The sequence below is a fragment of the Scyliorhinus canicula genome, chromosome 5, assembly GCF_902713615.1.
Source record: "Scyliorhinus canicula chromosome 5, sScyCan1.1, whole genome shotgun sequence".
In the NCBI taxonomy this organism is placed as follows: Eukaryota; Metazoa; Chordata; class Chondrichthyes; order Carcharhiniformes; family Scyliorhinidae; genus Scyliorhinus; species Scyliorhinus canicula.
Genome location: NC_052150.1, coordinates 8,999,912 through 9,020,491, shown reverse-complemented (window position 1 = coordinate 9,020,491; position 20,580 = coordinate 8,999,912). Strand labels below are relative to the sequence as shown.

General features: G+C 50.8%; 1 protein-coding gene across 5 annotated transcripts in view; it reads left to right on the top strand.

The window, feature by feature from the left end:
- pign (phosphatidylinositol glycan anchor biosynthesis, class N) overlaps positions 1-20,580 on the top strand; it is a 124,765-nt gene that overhangs the window by 21,787 nt on the left and 82,398 nt on the right. For all 5 annotated transcript variants that reach the window (XR_005460602.1, XM_038796540.1, XM_038796541.1 and 2 more), the window contains 4 exons: positions 7,137-7,267; positions 10,939-11,055; positions 14,232-14,272; positions 14,930-14,989. Coding sequence is in view for 4 of the 5 variants with exons in the window: in XM_038796540.1 (XP_038652468.1) it covers positions 7,137-7,267; positions 10,939-11,055; positions 14,232-14,272; positions 14,930-14,989 (349 nt within the window). In the remaining variant the exon portion in view is untranslated. The remainder of the gene's footprint in view (positions 1-7,136; positions 7,268-10,938; positions 11,056-14,231; positions 14,273-14,929; positions 14,990-20,580) is intronic.

The window sequence follows — 20,580 nt, the reverse complement described above, 5'->3', positions numbered from 1 at the left end:
TAGGTGAGGTGTTAAACCCAGGCCCCTGGTGCCTGCTTGAGTGAAGTAGCCGATACAATGAAATGCATAAACAGCCTGTCCTGGACTGCCATCCTCACAGCGTGCTGCATCTAGCAGCCCAGATGTGAAGTGATTGCATAACCTATCCAGAAGTGTTCCTGCTCGAGTTTGAAGGATTTAGATGCACAACAAAAGGCTGAGTTTACGAAACGCTACTGTGAAATGAGGCTCTTTTCTCTAGAAAAGACTGAGGGGTGACCTGATGGTGGCCTTCAGAATTGCAGAAGGGTTTGATAGGGTAAATGTCAAGAAGACTGTACCATTTGAAACCAGAACTAAGGACAATAATTATAAGATAGTCCAGTAAGAAACCCAATTACAGCAGAATCCTCTTTACCCTGAGTGTGGAACTTACTACCACAAGTAGTTGAGACAAATAGTATTGATTCCGTTATAATTTCTTTGGAGGTCACGGTATCAGGACTATCAGATTCCCCGTGAACTCCACAGAATATGAACTTCCCTTTTATTTAGGGAGGACTGGGCGATTTCCCCCCATCGCCTCCACCAGGATCTAACGATGGACACTGCTTTTAGCCGCTTATGAGGACGTGTTGGAAGACGTGTTGGAGGCGTTTAGCCGCCTCCCTCTTCTCACCAAGCTGTCCGCATCGGCGTCAGCCGACAAAATCATCGTCGCCCTCCATTTTATACACTTCCTGCCGGTCACAGCGTCCTGCATCCGCGGCTCGACTCAAACAGACCCACAGCTGTCCCGGGTGTGACATATTATCCAGTATGAGGCCCAGCACCGTGCCTTGCCAGGAGACTTGAAGGCGTACACCAACAAGATCCCCGAATGAAGCATTGAGGACGGTGCCATCCTGTGGGGGAAGCACGTGGTGCTTCCTGAGCAAGGACGCAAGCCACTTCTGCAGGACCTCCACAACGAGCATCCGGGGCTTCGTGTGGTGGCCCGGAATTAATGTGGCCATCGAGAGGTTGGCCCAGGGTTGTTTGCAGTGCCACGGGTACGAGAAACTGCCTTCGTATCGATTTTGCGGGACCATTCCAGGGAGCGATGTTTCTCTTTGTCAAGGACGCCCACTCAAAGTGGATGGAGGTCCATAAGATGCACACGACGAGGGTCACCACAGAAAGACTGCGGCAATCCTTCAGCACACACGGGAATACGGAGGTGCTGGTTATGGACAATGGAATGGCTTTTATGAGTGGGGAGTTCAGGGTTCATGTGCGCTAATGGAATTTGACACATGCGTACCGCCCCACACCACCAGCATCAGATGGGTTAGCAGAGCGGACAATCCAGACTTTTCAACTTGGAATGAAGAGACAGACCTTGGGTTCCTGGGAAACTTGGCTGGCACGGTTTCTCTTCTGCTAGCGGACGATGCCGCACACCATAACGTGGGTTGCTCCGGTCAAATTGCTGATGGGTTGCCGCCTCTGCACCCGGTTAAGTTCAGTTATCCTGATTATTGGCGGGAATGTCCATCAGGGCCAAAACAGGACTGAGGCTGACACAGGACAATGCCCACCTTTGCTTACATTCACCCTCGGGTGGGAGGGGAAGTATTGTTCAGCGTACAGCCCAGATAGATTGTACCATACATGAAAAAACATAGGACATACATGAATATACAATGTAAATACCTAGAAACCGGCATCGAGTGAAACATACGGAATGTAGTACTACTCAGTAGAGAAGATGTATGAATTCAAGGGATGTGGATTTTGCAAGGTAGGACAGCATTCATTGCCCATCCCTAATTACTCTTGAGAAGATGATGGTGAACTGTCTTTTTGAACTGCTGCAGTCCATGTGGTGTGGTATATCTACCGTGCTGTGACAGGGATTTCCAGTGACCCAAGTCAAGATGTTGAGTGACTTGGAGGGGAACCTCCAGATGGTGTGGTTCCCATCTATTTACTGCTCTTGTCCTTATAGATGGTAGCGGTTGTGGGTTTGGAAGGTGCTGCTTAAGGAGTCTTGGTCAGTTCCTGCAGTGCATCTTGTAGATGGTATGCACTGCTGCCACTGTGCGCTGGTGGTGGAGGCAGTCAGTATTTGTGGAAGGGGTGCCAATCAGGAGCTGCTTTGTCGTGGATGGCGTTGAGCTCCTTGAATGATGTTGGAGCTGAACTCATCCTGACAAGTGGAGAGTATTACATTACACTCCTGACTTGTGCTTTGTAGATGGTGGTCAGGCTTTTAAGGGTGAGGAGGTGAGTTACTTGTGTTCTTATATTACTCTCCACAGGATTCCTAGCCTCTGACCTGCTTTTGTAGCAACAGTATTTATATGGACTCGCCCAGTTGAGTTTCTGGTCAATGGTAACCCACAAGGTGTTGACCGTGGGAGATTCACTGGTGGTGATGCCATGGAATATCAAGGGGCGATAGTTAGATTCTCTCTTGTTGGAGATGATCAGTGCCTGGCACTTGTGTGGCATGAATGTTATTTACCACATCGTAACCCAAGCCTGGATATTGTCCAGTGCTTGCTGCATTTGCACATGAATTGCTTCTATTTCTGAGGAGTCTTGAATGGTACTCAATATTGTGCAAATTATCCTCACTTCTGACCTTATGATGGAGGGAAGGTCATTGATGAGTCAGCTGAAGATGGTTGGGTCTAGGACACTATGTAATCCCAGTCAAGTTAATGAAACCCGCAGTGCATATGAGTTTTCAAATTAATCTTGTGGCTATTATACTGTTGAAAGCCTAGATATGGGAGCCCCAGAACATCGAAGCTGGTATTCCTCAGGGTAGTGTCCCAGCTCCTGCTATCTTCAGCTGCTTTATCAATGCCTTTCCCTTCATCACATGGTCAGACATGGGTTGTTTGCACAATGTTCACGTTTGCAACACCTCGTACTGAAGCTCCCTGTGTGTACAGGCAGCAAGGCCTGGACAATGTCCAGGCTCAGGCTGGTAAGTGGTAAGTAGGTTTCTCGCCACACAAAGTGCCAGACAATGGTCATCTCCAGCAAAAGAGAATCTAACCATTTTCCCCATGACATTCAAAGTCCTTTCCATTGCTGTATCCTCCAGCACCAACACCCTGGGAGCTACCATTGACCAGCCATAAAGACTGGCACTTCTACAGTGAACAATCACCCCCTGACTCCCCAAAGCCTGTCCACCATCTACAAGGCACAAGTCGGCAGTATGATGGAATACTCTCCACTTGCCTAAATGAGTGCCTCCAAACTGCACTCGAGAAGCTTGACCCCATCCAAGGTGAGGCAACTGGCCTATCCACCATCTTAAACATTTAACTCCTTCTGCTGCCACTGGCGCACGGTTCAACAGCTCCTTCCAAACCCGCAATCTCCAGAATGAGAAGAACATAGATTTCATAGAATTTACAGTGCGGAAGGAGGCCATTTAGCCCATCGAGTCTGCACCGGCCCTTGGAAAGAACACCCTACTTAAGCCCCACACCTCCACCCTATCCCCTTTATCCCAGTAACCCCACTTAACCTTTTTGAACACTAATCGCAATTTAGGATGGCCAATCCACCTAACCTGCACATCTTCGGACTGTGGGAGGAAAGCGGAGCACCCGGAGGAAATCCACGCAGACACGGGGAGAACGTGCAGACTCCGTGCAGACAGTGACCCAAGCCGGGAATTGAACCAGGGACCCTGGAGCTGTGAAGCAACTGTGCTCAACACTATGCTGCTGTGCTGCCCAATGGCAACAGACGCATGGGAACAGCACCAAATACAGGTTTTCCTCCAAATTGGATGCCATCCTGACCTGGAACTGTTTCGCCGTGCCTTCCCTGTCGATTTTTTTCAAAAACCTGGAGCTATCTCCTTAACAGCCCTGTGGACTGCAGAACCACCTTTCCGAGGCCATTAAGGGATAAGCAAAAAAAGCTAACGACCCCCACCTCCATGAATGAATTTGTACAAAAAGTCACCAATTCCACTGAAAAACCCTGCTGGTGTCAGATTTGGGGCTTTTTCTTCTTCAGATCCCTGAGCAGGGAAGTGGAAAAGCCTGGATTTTTAATTTTAAGTACAGTGAAGCCTCCAAAACTGACACTCTTCTCAGCCCCCAAACAAACGTCCACTAGAAAGGTTAACCTACAGAGAGGGCCAAATACCTTGCAGGATATCGAGCATGAGAGGCACACTGAAACCACGGGCACTTGCAAATCACTATCCTCACTGCACCAAGCAGCGTTTCGATCTTAAAAGCACAGGATACACAGGTCATTGCAAGGCAACAGTGGATTTTGTGAAATAAATGGCTTTTGTGTAATTGGGGGGAGGGGCTCATTACCCAGAATCCATCACTTTCTTTGGGATTGACTGTCAGCTTGTTCAGACTTTTTCACCTCTGGGTGGCTGACACTTAACTTGAGACTGAACTCAGGTTATCAGCTTTGAAAATCCAGCAGTCCGCCGGCTTGTATCATCTGATTCCTGTACTCAGCATTTGAGTTATTCACAAATATTCAATCCCTCCACAACTGACGAACAGTGGCAGCAGTGTGTGCCATCAACAAGATGCACAGCAGGAGTTCACCAAGGCTCCTGAGGCAGCACCTTCCAAACCCATGGCCGCTACCATCTAGAAGGACAAGAGCAGCAGATACATGGGAACCCCACCACCTGGAAGTTCCCCTCCAAGTCATTCAACACCCTGACTTGGAAATATATCACCGTTCCTTCACTGTCACTGGGTCGAAATCCTGGAACTCTCTCCCTAACAGCACAGTGGGTGTATCTACACCCCCGGGACTGTAGCGGTTCAAGAAAGCAGCTCACTACCACCTTCGGAAGGGCAACTTAGGATGGGCAATAAATGTTGGCTGAGCCAACCTTTTCTTCATAAGACAAGCCAGATACTCGTCTAGTAAACCTTCTCTGAACAGCTTCCAACACATTTACATCCTTGCAAATGTACTGGTGAAAGGGCCAGTAGTTCACTACTTAGCTACGGCTTAATTGATTGCCTCTCAGTCGGAAGATTCCCAGATTTGGAACACACAAATCTAGACTGGCACTCCAGCGCAGTACTGAGGCACTCCAGCGCAGTACTGAGACACTCCAGCGCAGTACTGAGACACTCCAGTGCAGTACTGAGGCACTCCAGCGCAGTACTGAGACACTCCAGCGCAGTACTGAGACGCTCCAGCGCAGTACTGAGACGCTCCAGCGCAGTACTGAGGCACTCCAGCTCAGTACTGAGGCACTCCAGCTCAGTACTGAGGCACTCCAGCGCAGTACTGAGGCACTCCAGCGCAGTACTGAGGCACTCCAGCTCAGTACTGAGGCACTCCAGCTCAGTACTGAGACACTCCAGCTCAGTACTGAGGCACTCCAGCTCAGTACTGAGACACTCCAGCTCAGTACTGAGGCACTCCAGCGCAGTACTGAGACACTCCAGCTCAGCACTGAGGCACTCCAGCGCAGTACTGAGGCACTCCAGCTCAGTACTGAGGCACTCCAGCGCAGTACTGAGGCACTCCAGCGCAGTACTGAGGCACTCCAGCTCAGTACTGAGGCACTCCAGCTCAGTACTGAGACACTCCAGCTCAGTACTGAGGCACTCCAGCTCAGTACTGAGACACTCCAGCGCAGTACTGAGACACTCCAGCGCAGTACTGAGGCACTCCAGCGCAGTACTGAGGCACTCCAGCGCAGTACTGAGGCACTCCAGCTCAGTACTGAGGCACTCCAGCTCAGTACTGAGGCACTCCAGCGCAGTACTGAGGCACTCCAGCGCAGTACTGAGGCACTCCAGCGCAGTACTGAGGCACTCCAGCGCAGTACTGAGGCACTCCAGCGCAGTACTGAGGCACTCCAGCGCAGTACTGAGGCACTCCAGCTCAGTACTGAGGCACTCCAGCTCAGTACTGAGGCACTCCAGCTCAGTACTGCGGCACTCCAGCTCAGTACTGAGGCACTCCACTGCAGTACTGAGGCACTCCAGCGCAGTACTGAGGCACTCCAGCGCAGTACTGAGGCACTCCAGCTCAGTACTGAGGCACTCCACTGCAGTACTGAGGCACTCCAGCACAGTACTGAGGCACTCCAGCACAGTACTGAGGCACTCCAGCTCAGTACTGAGGCACTCCAGCGCAGTACTGAGGCACTCCAGCGCAGCACTGAGGCACTCCAGCGCAGCACTGAGGCACTCCAGCGCAGTACTGAGGCACTCCAGCTCAGTACTGAGGCACTCCAGCTCAGTACTGAGGCACTCCAGCTCAGTACTGAGGCACTCCAGCGCAGTACTGAGGCACTCCAGCGCAGTACTGAGGCACTCCAGCGCAGTACTGAGGCACTCCAGCGCAGTACTGAGGCACTCCAGCTCAGTACTGAGGCACTCCAGCGCAGTACTGAGGCACTCCAGCTCAGTACTGAGACACTCCAGCGCAGTACTGAGACACTCCAGCGCAGCACTGAGGCACTCCAGCGCAGCACTGAGGCACTCCAGCGCAGCACTGAGGCACTCCAGCGCAGCACTGAGGCACTCCAGCGCAGTACTGAGGCACTCCAGCGCAGTACTGAGGCACTCCAGCGCAGTACTGAGACACTCCAGCGCAGCACTGAGGCACTCCAGCGCAGCACTGAGGCACTCCAGCTCAGCACTGAGACACTCCAGCGCAGTACTGAGGCACTCCAGCGCAGTACTGAGGCACTCCAGCGCAGTACTGAGGCACTCCAGCGCAGTACTGAGGCACTCCAGCGCAGTACTGAGGCACTCCAGCGCAGTACTGCCTTTCAGCAGGGACGTTGAATTGAGATCCCACCTAGCCTCTCCGGTGGATCTAAAAGACCTGATGGTGCTACTTTTAAGAAGGCCAGGAATTCTCCCCAGTGTCCTGGCCAATATCTATCCCTCAACCAGCATCACAAAAACAGATAACCTGGTCGTTTCAACATTGCTGTTTTGAAGGGCTTTCCGTGTTCAAATTGGCTGCCACGTTTCCCGAATTGGCTCCACTTCAAAAGTATGTCATTGGCAGTGAAACAAATTTGGAACATTGTGAGGCTGCGAAAGGTGCAAAGTAAGTCTTTCACTGTGATTTGCAGATGTCATGTGTCAATTTGCATTTCTAACAATTGATTCTGAACATTTATTATGCAGTGAATACAAGGAAAATATCCGAACTGTAGACAAAGGTATTCAGGAAGTTATTTCTGTCATTGAAGACTTCTACAGAAATGATAAGAAGACTGCGTTCATCTACACTTCTGATCATGGGATGACAGAATGGGGTAAGGCCATTGAGGATTCTGCACAATAGTATTTACAGCCCATTGATATCTATTTGTTTATTGTGTAATAAAAATTAGATGGTGTCAGTTTTCCAAGGATACCGCACCTCTCGGTGACATTGGGAGTGTGAGATGTTACATTATACATATGACTCCAGGTCCACAGCAATGTGATCAACTCTCAAATGCCCTCTGAAATGGAAGGCAGTTAGAGATGGGCAATAAATGCTGGCCCAGCCAGCAACACCCACATTTCGTAAATGAATTGAAACAAATCACTCTGCACGTTGTCATTTACCATCCAGCATTACGTGACCATCAATCTGCTGATGTTCTGAATACTTGGTGCAATAGACTGCATCTGCCATGAGGTGGTGCTGCATCAATGGGCTTACTGGGGATTGGTGAATATCTTTGTAAAGGATATACTGTAACTCGTGCCGCTGAATAGGAACAGTTGTGAGCGTCCACTCGATACCCGCTCCATGTGCCTTTCTCCCACTACCAACACCGTTGTTATGGTCCATTGTCCTCCTTTGCTTGTTGCCTTCTTGCTGCCTCCTGAGCCCTTACCCTCTCTCCTGAGCCATCGCCATCTCCTACTCTTCACCCCTCTCCCGAGCCCTCGCCGTCTCCCACTCTCCATCCCTCTCCCGAACCCTCTCTCCCGAGCCCTCACCGTCTCCCACTCTCCACCCCTCTCCCGAGCCCTCGCCGTCTCCCACTCTCCATCCCTCTCCCGAACCCTCTCTCCCGAGCCCTCGCCGTCTCCCACTCTCCATCCCTCTACCGAGCCCTCTCTCCCGAGCCCTCACCGTCTCCCACTCTCCACCCCTCTCCCGAGCCCTCGCCGTCTCCCACTCTCCATCCCTCTCCCGAACCCTCTCTCCCGAGCCCTCGCCGTCTCCCACTCTCCACCCCTCTCCCGAGCCCTCGCCGTCTCCCACTCTCCACACCTCTCCCGAACCCTCTCTCCCGAGCCCTCGCCGTCTCCCACTCTCCACCCCTCTCCCGAGCCCTCGCCGTCTCCCACTCTCCACACCTCTCCCGAACCCTCTCTCCCGAGCCCTCGCCGTCTCCCACTCTCCACCCCTCTCCCGAGCCCTCGCCGTCTCCCACTCTCCACACCTCTCCCGAACCCTCTCTCCCGAGCCCTCGCCGTCTCCCACTCTCCACCCCTCTCCCGAGCCCTCGCCGTCTCCCACTCTCCACACCTCTCCCGAACCCTCTCTCCCGAGCCCTCGCCGTCTCCCACTCTCCACCCCCCTCCCGAGCCCTCGCCGTCTCCCACTCTCCACACCTCTCCCGAACCCTCTCTCCCGAGCCCTCGCCGTCTCCCACTCTCCATCCCTCTCCCGAGCCCTCGCCGTCTCCCACTCTCCACCCCTCTCCCGAACCCTCTCTCCCGAGCCCTCGCCGTCTCCCACTCTCCACCCCTCTCCCGAACCCTCTCTCCCGAGCCCTCGCCGTCTCCCATTCTCCACCCCTCTCCCGAGCCCTCTCTCCCGAGCCCTCGCTGTCTCCCACTCTCCACCCCTCTCCCGAGCCCTCGCCGTCTCCCCCTCGCCACCCCTTTCCCGAACCCTCTCTCCCGAGCCCTCGCTGTCTCCCACTCTCCACCCCTCTCCCGAGCCCTCGCTGTCTCCCACTCTCCACCCCTCTCCCGAGCCCTCGCCACCCCCCACTCTCCACCCCTCTCCCGAGCCCTCGCCGTCTCCCACTCTCCATCCCTCTCCCGAACCCTCCCGAGCCCTCGCCGTCTCCCACTCTCCACCTCTCTCCCGAGCCATCGCCGTCTCCCACTCTCCACCCCTTTCCCGAGCCCTCGCCGTCTCCCACTCTCCACCCCTCTCCCGAGCCCTCGCCGTCTCCCACTCTCCACACCTCTCCCGAGCCTGAGCCCTCGCCGTCTCCCACTCTTCACCCCTGTCCCGAGCCCTCGCCGTCTCCCACACTCCACCTCTCTCCTGAGCCCTCACCGTCTCCCACTCTCCACCCCTCTCCCGAACCCTCTTTCCCGAGCTATCGCCGTCTCCCACTCTCCACCCCTCTCCCGAGCCCTCGCCGTCTCCCACTCTCCATCCCTCTCTCGAACCCTCTCTCCTGAGCCCTCGCCACCCCCCACTCTCCACCCCTCTCCCGAGCCCTCTCTACCGAGCCCTCGCCGCCTCCCACTCTCCACCCCTCTCCCGAGCCCTCGCCGTCTCCCACTCTTCACACCTCTCCCGAACCCTCTCTCACGAGCCCACGCCGCCCCCCACTCTCTACCTCTCTCCCGAGCCCTCGCTGTCTCCCACTCTCCACCCCTCTCCTGAACCCTCTCTCCCGAGCCCTCGCTGTCTCCCACTCTCCACCCCTCTCCCGAACCCTCGCTGTCTCCCACTCTCCACCCCTCTCCCGAACCCTCGCCGTCTCCCACTCTCCACCTATCTCCCGAGCCCTCACCGCCTCTCACTTGCCACCCCTCTCCCGAACACTTGCTGCCTTTCCTGAGCCCACACTTTCACTTGCTGCCCCTCAAGTGAGCAAGGCCTAAGGGAGTGGCAAACAGTGGCAAGGGCTGTGGAGAGGAGTGGAGCCACCAAGGGCTGAGGGGAGTGTCGGCAAGCAGGCAAAGGCTCAGGAGAGGGATGGTGAGAGCATGGTTTGTTCCCCAGCTGGGTTTGGTCTGTGCCATTGTTGATGCAGACAGCTGCTGAGGATGGCGCTGAAAGGCATTGCAGGTGTAGTGCACCTCTGCAGCTGTGTCATCAATAAACACACACCCATTGACTGCATTAACTAATGGGTAAAGTGTTCTTTCTGGCAGGAAAACCCCCCAAGAAACCCATATTACACAGTGGCAGAGACCTGACATTGGTGAAGTGGGAGGAAGGGTGGGTACCCATGGCTTGTGAGTAAGTTGAGGAAGTAGGCGACTTGAGATGAAAGTGGTGTTCGGTCTCCCACCAACATCCACTTCACTCTGTCAGTTTATACGGCTCTCACATGTTTTCCGGCAGGAGCAATAAATGCCCAAAGCAAGCTCCGTCCTCACGATCATAACAGGCACACACGTGGGAGTGCGGGGGGAAGCGGGTGGTGCGCTGCCTCATTTAGCGGCACAAACGGGAGGCAACAAGATGAAAATTGACCTGACTCTCGCCGGAGAGATTTCTCCAGTGGTTAGCACTGCTGCCTCACAGCGGCAGGGTCCGGGTTAAATTCAGAACTCGGGTGTCTGTGTGGATTCTGCACGTTCTCCCCGTGTCTGCATGGGTTTCCTCCGGGTGCTCTGGTTTCCTCGTACAGTCCAAAGATGTGCAGGTTAGGTGGATTGGCTGTGCTAAATTGCCCCTTAGTGCCCAGGGATGTGCAGAGTTGGTGGGGTTACGGGATAGGGCGGGGGTAGGGTGCTCTTTCACAGGGTCAGTGCAGATCTGGAGGGCTGAATGGCCTTCTTATGCACTGCAGAGACTCTAAGTAATCACTTTGCCCAGCTGTTAAACAAAGTCTGTGTGAGAGAAACAAATTGACATTGTAATAAATAGCGTGCTGTGTGTATGTGTGTCTGTAATTATGCAAAAGACTAATTCCCTTAATGTCTTTATATTTTGACCAATACCTGTTCTAGCAGTGCATCTTGCAACATTAGATTTATGCCTAATCCCTACATGTCTTTGCTGCTACAGGTTCACATGGTGCAGGCCACCCCTCAGAAACCCTCACACCCTTGGTCGCCTGGGGAGCTGGAGTAAATGGACCGCTGGTTGGCTCAAACCAACAGTTTGAGGATGATTTTCTGCAGGGTATGTTTCATGTTGCTGTTTAAAAGGCAGGCCACTTCACTTAAAAAGGAAGACTGACATTTTTTTTAGTGCCTTTATGACCTCAAGACATCCAGGGCACTTTACAGCCATTCAATTACTTTTTAAGTGTGGTCACTGTTGTAATGTGTTAAATTATCCTGAATCCGTTAGGCTTTTTAAAAAACTTAACATGAGTGCGGAACTGCTTTTATTCCCCTCAAATCCTTCCTGTGGAAAAAGCTGAAAAATTCAGAAACGTAATCAGCAATGAATGTAAAGTGTATTTTCTAGCGGGAGAAACGAGGTGGAAGGATACAAAATGTTTAAATCAGGGACTGTTTTAGAGGCTTAGTTTCAGAGGGTTAATACTACAGTGATAAAGCTAATCCGAGAATCTGAGTACTTCATTGCATTATCTGAATCGATGACTTCTAGTGTACAAAGAACAATACAGCATAGGAACAGGCCCTTTGCCCCTCCAAGCCTGTACTGGTCATGATATCACCCCTGGCAAAACCCTCAGCACTTCTTAGTGCCGTATCCCTCTATACCCATTCTATCCGTGTATTTGTCGAGATGCCTTTTGAACGCCGTTAATGTATCTGTTTCCACAACCTCCCCGGCAACGTGTTCCAGGCACTCGCCGCCCTCTGTGAAAAAATCGTGCCTCGCACATCTCCTCTAAACTTTGCCCCATGGACCTTAAACCTGTGCCCCCTGGTGACTGACCCCTCCACCCTGGGAAAGAGTGCCTGCCCATCCACTCTATCCATGCCCCTCATAGTCTTGCAGACCTCTATCAGGTCATCCCTCAACCTGATCGTGGTTTACAAGATTATGAGGGGCAGTCCAAGTCTATTCAGCCTCACCGCATAGCTAACACCCTTCAGACCAGGCAACATCCTGGTAAACCTTCCCAGCATCCTCTCCAAAGCCTCCTCACCCTTCTGGTAGAGCGGCGATCAGAATTGTGCGCAATATTCCAAGTGTAGGAGCTAGTGATGTGATGGAGTACTGTGGGTCAGTTCCGATCTCCGTATTGTAGAAAGACTATCGGCTGGAATTCTCCTGCCGTTGGGATTCTGTGTTCCTGCCGGCAGCACACCCCCACCCGCGGATTTCCCGACAGCACAGGGTGGCTATAACGGGAAGTTCCATTGACAAAGCGGCGGGAGTACCCAATCCTGCCGCCAGCGAGTACCCAATCCTGCCGCCAGCGAGTACCCAATCCTGCCGCCAGCGAACGGTGCGCCGCCAAAAAACACGTTGTTGGGGGACCGGAGTATCCGGCCCATAGAGATGCCATGAAGAAGGATTCACAAAGAGAAGCTATGTTCATTGTGACAGACTGAACAGGCCGGGGTTCTATTCTCCAGAAAAGAGAAGGCTGGGGGAGACCAGAGGTCTTGACAATTCTTCAAGGGTTTGACTGGGATGGTGTAAAGGACATATTGCGACTTGGGAAGGAGAGCAGAACATGAATAAAAGACAGTCACTAATACATGCAACTTAAAATTCAGAAGAAACCTCTTTCCTGGAGAATGGTTAGAGTGTAGAACTCTTACCATGAGGAGTAGTTGAGGCAAATAGCCTAGATGTAGTTAGGGGCAAGTTGGATAAGTACATGAGGAGAAAGGAGTAGAAGATTATGCTGATAGCATTAGCTGAAGGGAAGTGGAGGAGGCTGGTGTGGAGTCTAAAAACCAAACGGGACAGTTGGGCTAAATCTGCAGCTCTGAAATAGGTTATGTCCTCCCCCCTTGAGCCACTGTGTCAGGAGATAAGAAATGTGTACAGATCAGCTCTGGTGGATGGGGCATCAATAGCGTGCACGATGCACCGTGGACAGTGAGATGTTGCAAAGATAGAATAGAATAGAATAGAATAGAATAGAACAGTACAGCACAGAACAGGCCCTTCGGCCCTCGATGTTGTGCCGAGCAATGATCACCCTACTTAAACCCACGTAACCCGTATACCCGTAACCCAACAATCCCCCCATTAACCTTACACTACGGGCAATTTAGCATGGCCAATCCACCTAACCCGCACATCCATTGCATTTGACCAGAATGAGTCCATTGTGTGGAGTATCATTGCCTTTGAGTGCCAGTGCTGTTCGCAGTGCAAGATAATGCTTTTAAGTCCCAGTTTGAAGATCCTACACAAGTCGTGTCGCGTTTCCTTGCGGAAAATGTGCTTCCTGGTGCATTGCTCCTCAGAAAGTTGGAGGAAGGAATTGCATGGCGGGTCAACTTCGGCTGGATAACACCTCGCCCGGCTTATTTGCGCCCTGTGCAACGGGACTCTTCCCAGTTTCCACTGCACCTCCTGCTCCTCCTCACCGAGGAAAACTGGACACAAAGAAAGATCCAGAGGCAGTTGCTCGAACGATTTGTTGAGAGATTGTGGGGCAACCGGTAAAACACGTACTCAGCTACTTAGTGGAGTTGAATAGCTTTCTCGCATGAGAACAGCAAGGTGTAGTCCCTGTACAAAGACAATAGAATTGTTACCACGGCTGCACTCTTCTATTCATCATTGCTCTTGGCGTTCCAACTCACAAGGACGTAGCGAGGGCAAGATGGTGAAACTGCAGTCTTATGTGGCATCTCACCACTCTGTCTGCATCATCGTCATCCACTGACTTGCTGGCAGTCACCAGGGATATTCAGGTTCAAGGTGGAAGTAAACGAGAGGAGCTCCAATAGAGTCTATTCCTGAAGCCGTTTCCAGATTCACTCACCAGAAGTGTGCTAACATTTGAGGATGCAGGGCCGGGGGGAGAATCAAAGATGACTGATTGTGGGCAGCAGGGTAGCATGGTGGTTAGCATAAATGCTTCACAGCTCCAAGGTCCCAGGTTCGATTCCCGGCTGGGTCACTGTCTGTGTGGAGTCTGCACGTCCTCCCCCTGTGTGCGTGGGTTTCCTCCGGGTGCTCCGGTTTCCTCCCACAGTCCAAAGATGTGCGGGTTAGGTGGATTGGCCATGCTAAATTGCCCGTAGTGTCCTAATAAAAGTAAGGTTAAGGGGGGTGGTTGTTGGGTTACGTGGATATGTGGGTTTGAGTGGGGTGATCATGGCTCGGCACAACATTGAGGGCCAAAGGGCCTGTTCTGTGCTGTACTGTTCTATGTACTGTTCTTTAAAACTTGGCTTTGCTTTTTCTTTCAGAATGGAAGTTAAATGACAGGAAGAGGTTTGATGTAAATCAGGTAAAACCCTTAACTTGCTCAGGGTTTAAAATTATATTCAAAATATCACCATAGAAATACAAACATTTACAATATTCTTGTATTTTAGGCTCCAAAACTCCAACGACAAAGATTGGGGGGGGGGGATTCTCCATCCCGCTGCACCCGGTATCTGGTGGGCACGCCCCCGCCAGCAGCGGGGATTCTCCGGCCCGGCAGCCAGCCAATGGAGTTCCCCATTGTGGGCAACCCCAACGCCGTCGGGAAATCCCCGAGCGTGAGTGCGCTGCCGGTGAAAAGGAGGATCCCGCCGACGGAGAATCCAGACCGTCAGCTCTTAAGCATAAAAGGAGTAGGATTTAAGTTGATTGGCAAAAAAGAGCAAAGGTGACACGAGGAAACATTTATTTCACGCAGAAAGTTGTTGCGATCTGGAATGCTCAATAATAAACATTCAAACTAGAGCTGAATAAATACCCGGAGAGGGGAATACACTGCGAGGGTGTAGAGGAAGAGCAGGGAATGGTACTAATTGGAGAGCTCTTTCAAAGAGCATGATGGGTCAATTCTGACGGAATCTTATAAATGTTGGGTTTAAAAAACGTGTGAGTTTGATATTTTATTATGTCTGCTCACAGCAAAATGTTGCAATGAATTGTTTCTATTTTTCTCACTTAGGCTGATATAGCTCCACTGATGGCTGCTCTAATTGGAGTCCCTTTCCCTCTAAATTCTGTGGTAAGCTGACATTTTGTGTTCATTTCTTAGTGGTAACCAATACATAACCGGACTTGATAATAGGAGTGAAACTTCCCATGATTTGCCTTTGTATTTTGTTGATAATTCAGGTATGATTTCTAAGTCAGCAGTCCAGAAGGTTGTTGATGGCTGAAGCAGGATTCTCCGTCCCGTCAGCCCTGTTTTCCGGTGCAGCGCACCCCCGCCGGCAGTGGGGATTCTCCGCTCCTGCAGTCGGCCAATGGGGTTTCCTATTGTGGCCACTTCCTCGCCGTCGGGAAACCTGCGGGCATTGCCGGCGAAGTGGAGGATCCCGCTGACGCAGAATCCTGCAGCGGGTGTGCAACTTAGGGGGCGGGATTCTCCAAGCCCCACGCCGGGCCGGAGAATCGCCGCAACTGCGCCACGCCGCCCCCACGCCGGCACACGATTCTCCAAGGAGCGTAGAATCGGCGCCATTTCCGCGGGCGCGGCGCCGGTCGCGGGCTGCTGTCTGCGGCCGGGCAGCCGATTCTCTGGACTTGATGGGCCGAGCGGCCGCGAGGAAATGGCAGAGCCCCACCGGCGCCGGCCACACCTGCTCGCAGCCGGCTGGAACTCTGCACACAGGGTCGGGGGGCGCGGGGCCTCCGATTGGGTCTGGCCCGTGATCAGGGCCCACCGATCAACAGGCCGGCCTCTCCAGCCCTATTCTGTTACGCGACCCGGCCCCTGAACCCCCGCGCCATGTTGCGTTGGGACCGGCGCATTTGGGAAGTCCCCCATGCATGCGCGGGTTGGCGCGGCACTGCGCCACTGCGCATGCACGGTTTGGTGCGGCACCCAGTTGGCACCGGGAAGGGAGGCTGGAGTGAGGTTAACCGCTCTAGCGCCGTGCTAGCCCCCTGTGGGGGCCAGAATCGGTAGTGCCCGCATCTGCTTCGCGCCGTCATGAACGCCGATGCTTTTCACGATGGCGCAGACACTCTGCCTCCATTTCAGAGAATCCCGCCCCGGGTGTCCAATTCTGCAACATTTGATTTCAGGAGACAGAATCAGGTCATGTTACAAGTAATGGGCTGAGTCAGACACTAAATTTAATATCTTAGAATGGTTCCAATCTCCCATCACCTCCGACCTTCTGTCTCGACCTAGACACAACTGCACGTTTCTGCACCCCCACCCTGTCAAAGAGGATAGAGGGTGGCATGGCAGCAGAGTGGTTAGCACTGTGGCTTCACAGCACCAGGATCCCAGGTTCGATTCCCGGCTTGGTTCACTGTCTGTGCGGAGTCTGCACGTTCTCCCCGTGTCTGCGTGGGTTTCCTCCGGGCGCTCCGGTTTCCTCCCACAAGTCCCGAAAGACGTGCTGTTAGGTGAATTGGACATTCTGAATTCTCCCTCCGTGCACCCGAACAGGCGCCGGAATGTGGCGACTAGGGGCTTTTCACAGTAACTTCATTGCAGTGGTAATTTAAGCCTACTTGTGACAATAAAGATTATTATTATTCTAGTCACTAGTTGGTCACGATGCAACAGAAAATCATGGGTTTGAGCCTTTGGTTAGCAAGCAACAGGTAAAAAGAATTTATCTTGATTACGGTCATAAGAACATAGAAATTCGGAGCAGGAGTAGGCCATTTGGCCCTTCGAGTCTGCTCCACTATTCAATATGATGACGGCTGATCTGATTATCACCTCAATTCCATCTTCCCACCTACCCTCAATCACCTCTCACCCCTTTGCTTATCAAGAATCTGTCTATTTCGGCCTTAAAAATATTCAAAGACTCTGTTGCCACCATCCTTTCAGAAAGGAGTTCCAAAGGCACAAGACCCTCTGAAATAAATAATTCTCCTCACTTCTGTCTTAAATGAGCGATGTTCCGACAGTCTGGGGTGCGGTCAATTCCAGCCTCATAGACCCCAGAGTCCCAACAAAAGTGAATTAACCAATAATTTGTATATTATCCTGAGACTGTTGACCTTTGACTGCTGCAATGACTTACAGGCACCAGATTTGTAAGTAAAACATTTAAAAACTCTTTATTTATGACAAGAGAAGAGATAGACATGTAATGGTAATAATAGAATAACTAATCATTCCCCTAACACCGTCCCACCCTCCACCCAAACACACATAAGACTGGCACATAGTGGGGGTAAGGAAGGCTCAAAATAATGGGGATTAAACTGGGAATAAGAGATGAGTATCTTTGCTGCTGAGGTGGAGGTTTCTGTGGGTGGTGATCTTCTTGGGACACGAGGTGTTGAAATCCACCGGCTGGATCGGACTCTCTAATAAAACCCACAGCATGTAGAATTTCCTCTGGGGAGTCACTTTCACTTGACTGACTGCAGTCTCACTGAGATTATTTTAGAATTCTCTGCCTGAGAATTTAAAAGAGGAGTTTCCGTCCACTCTGCCTCTTGAACGCTCTTTCTGCAGATCAAGATTAACTGTAGTGAAGAGAAACCGACAAGGGGTCTTTTCTTCCAGACCTTTAGAGATCTTAAGAGAGAACTATCAGCCCTGTTCATTCTTCAGCCTTCCAAACAGAGGTTAGGCTTTCACTGACCTGGCTGGAGACTGCTTACAGCCTTTTAATCAGAGGTTAAACTTTCATACGCCTCGCTGGATAGAGGGTGTTTTAACTTGGCAGCCTTAGCTGATAGAGCGAGTGTTTTAACCTGCTCCTTGCTGCTCCAGGTCTAAGCAGCACTGAATTACAATGGAGTCTGCGCTTCTTCTTCCCAGAAGCCTTTGAAGCGTTCTACCAATCAACATCGAGAATTGAACAAGCCCCGGAATTTCATAAGAGTTGATTGGCTGCTAGCTAAGTCCATTAAAATGACATCATTGGGCCAGTTCAAATAGCACATTAGACCAGGGGTGTTTCTGTTTAAAATCAAGGTCTGTAGTTTAAGACCAAAGTCTTAAACAAAGACCAAAATTAAACAGGGAAATCAGGGTCCGACAAGGATTTCAAAGAGGTTCCTGACAGCGAATATTTATTTTTAAAAACATGACCCCTACGTCTAGATTCTACCACAAGAGGAGACATCTTTTTCATATTCACTCTGGGAAGATCCCTTTACATTTCAATCAAGTTGCCTTTTACTCTTCTAAACTCCAGCAGGCACAAACCTAGCCTGTTCTGCCGTATCACACGTAATGCCCATTCTGTGCAATAGTCTAGTAAACCTTCTCTGAACGCCTTCCAACACATTTACATCCTTCCTTAAGTAAGGAGGCCAATACTGTGCATAGTACTCCTGATGTAGTCTCACCAATGCCCTGCATAACAAGAGCATAACCTCTGTACTTTTGTACACAATTCCCCTCGCAATAAACGGCAACATTCTGTTTGCTTTACTAATTACTTGTTGTACCTGCGTGCTAACATTTTGCAACACGTACAGCCACGGATCCCTCTGCATCTCATAGCTCTTCAATCTTTCACTTTTTGAATAATAAACTTTTTTTATTCTTAGAACATAGAACAGTACAGCACAGAACAGGCCCTTCGGCCCTCGATGTTGTGCCGAGCAATGATCACCCTACTCAAACCCACGTATCCACCCTATACCCGTAACCCAACAACCCCCCCTTAACCTTACTTTTTAGGACACTACGGGCAATTTAGCATGGCCAATCCACCTAACCCGCACATCTTTGGACTATGGGAGGAAACCGGAGCACCCGGAGGAAACCCACGCACACACGGGGAGGATGTGCAGACTCCGCAAAGACAGTGACCCAGCCAGGAACTGAACCTGGGACCCTGGAGCTGTGAAGCATTGACGCTAACCACCATGCTACCGTGCTGCCACATTGGACAATTTCACATTTTCTCACATTACACTCCACATTTGCCAGATTTCTGCCCAATCACTTTGTCATAATATCCACTCATGTATATCATGAGATGCAGACAAGCCGTGATTGACACACAGGAAAACCAATGAACACACACAACACAGAACAACCAATCACCAGACAGGACACCACCACTATAGAGCCCATAGGGCATTAAGGCTCTCTCTCTCTCACTGGACACGGCTAGGGAGATAGTCACAGTGCACAGGCCAATGAACATCATCACCATGTGATAGAGAGCTAGTCTGGTCAAGCCAGTAGGAGGTTATCAGTTAGGTTAATAGAGTGTCAACCCACAGCAGATTATGTACAGCAATCAACAGGTTCAATAAAACAGTGTTGGACCATCTCCTGTGTCGGAAACCTGTTTCTCGTTTTACTGCATCCAGTTGCAGTCGATGTTAGACCAACACAGATAACACATCACACTTAACCTATTTATATCCCTTTGTAGCCTCCATATGGCCTCTTCACAGCTTACTTTCCTACCTATCTTTGTGTCATCAGCAAATTTAGCAACCATCTGGTCAATCCCTTCACCCCAAGTCATTTATTTAAATTGTGAAAAGTTGAGACCCCTGCACTGATGTCCGCCCCGCACCATTTGATACATCTAGCATGATGAGCAACACCATTCATCTTAAAATGAACAAATAAAAACGGACAAGTACTGGAAATTTTGTGACAACACCCTCCGAAAATCCTGGAAAATACACACCAGATCCGTCAGCGTCTTTGTAAAGCAAAAAGGCAAGTTAATGCTCGTTAGAGAAAAGATGCCAACGCCTCAGGCGCACACCTGTATTGTATTCTACAAAGCTCCATAACAACTACTTGCTTTCTGCAATCCAACCAATAAGGTAGACACCAAACCCATAATATATAAACCTGTGGTCTATTACTCAACCTTTATGTAATTCTTTCTAGCACTTCTGCCATTTATCAGAATATCCTCATTAGCTGCCTTCAGCAGAACTGCTTTTCTGCACACTAGTCAACAAATGTAGGCACCACACCCTGAATACGTACGGCTGTGTTATCATACTGGACCTCTAAATAACACCTTTCAGCCCAAGTCTTTGCAGAATTTCCTCATCAGCTGTACAATGGATATTTTAATTTGACACAGTGGAAGGAATTTGTATTGAGATTATAAACTGGTATTGTGTTAGCCTTTTTAAAATTACTTTTCGTCTCGGTGCACTAGTGTTTAATGATCTGTGCGCATGAATATCGAAATACCATTGCTCCTCCACAACTTCTTATCATTAAGAAAATATTCTGATTTGTCTTTCTCGGATCGTAAGTGGATGACGTGCTACCTCCCAGTGTTGGGTTTCTGTTGTCCACACATTCTGTTTTTCTGTGTCATTTCTGTTTTTCAGTTGCAAAACTTACAGTGCCTCTGAACTTGGTGCTGTCTGCAAACTTGGATATACAACCTCCATTGCTGCATCCAAGTCATAAACTGCACGGTGAAAAGCTAAAGCCCGAGCGTAGATTCTTAGAGAACACCGCATCTGCCAATCAGAGAACAGCCTTTATCCCAAATCTCCACCTTTCCCAACCAGTCATCAAACCACTTCACAAGATCTAATACTTTGGTTCCAGCTGTGACTTAGTTGGCAGCACTCTTTCCCCCCCCCCCCCCCCTTTAAATAAATCAGAAAGGTGGTCGGTTCCAAATTCCAAGTCCCATTCTCGGGCTTGAGCACAAAAATCTAGGCTGACCC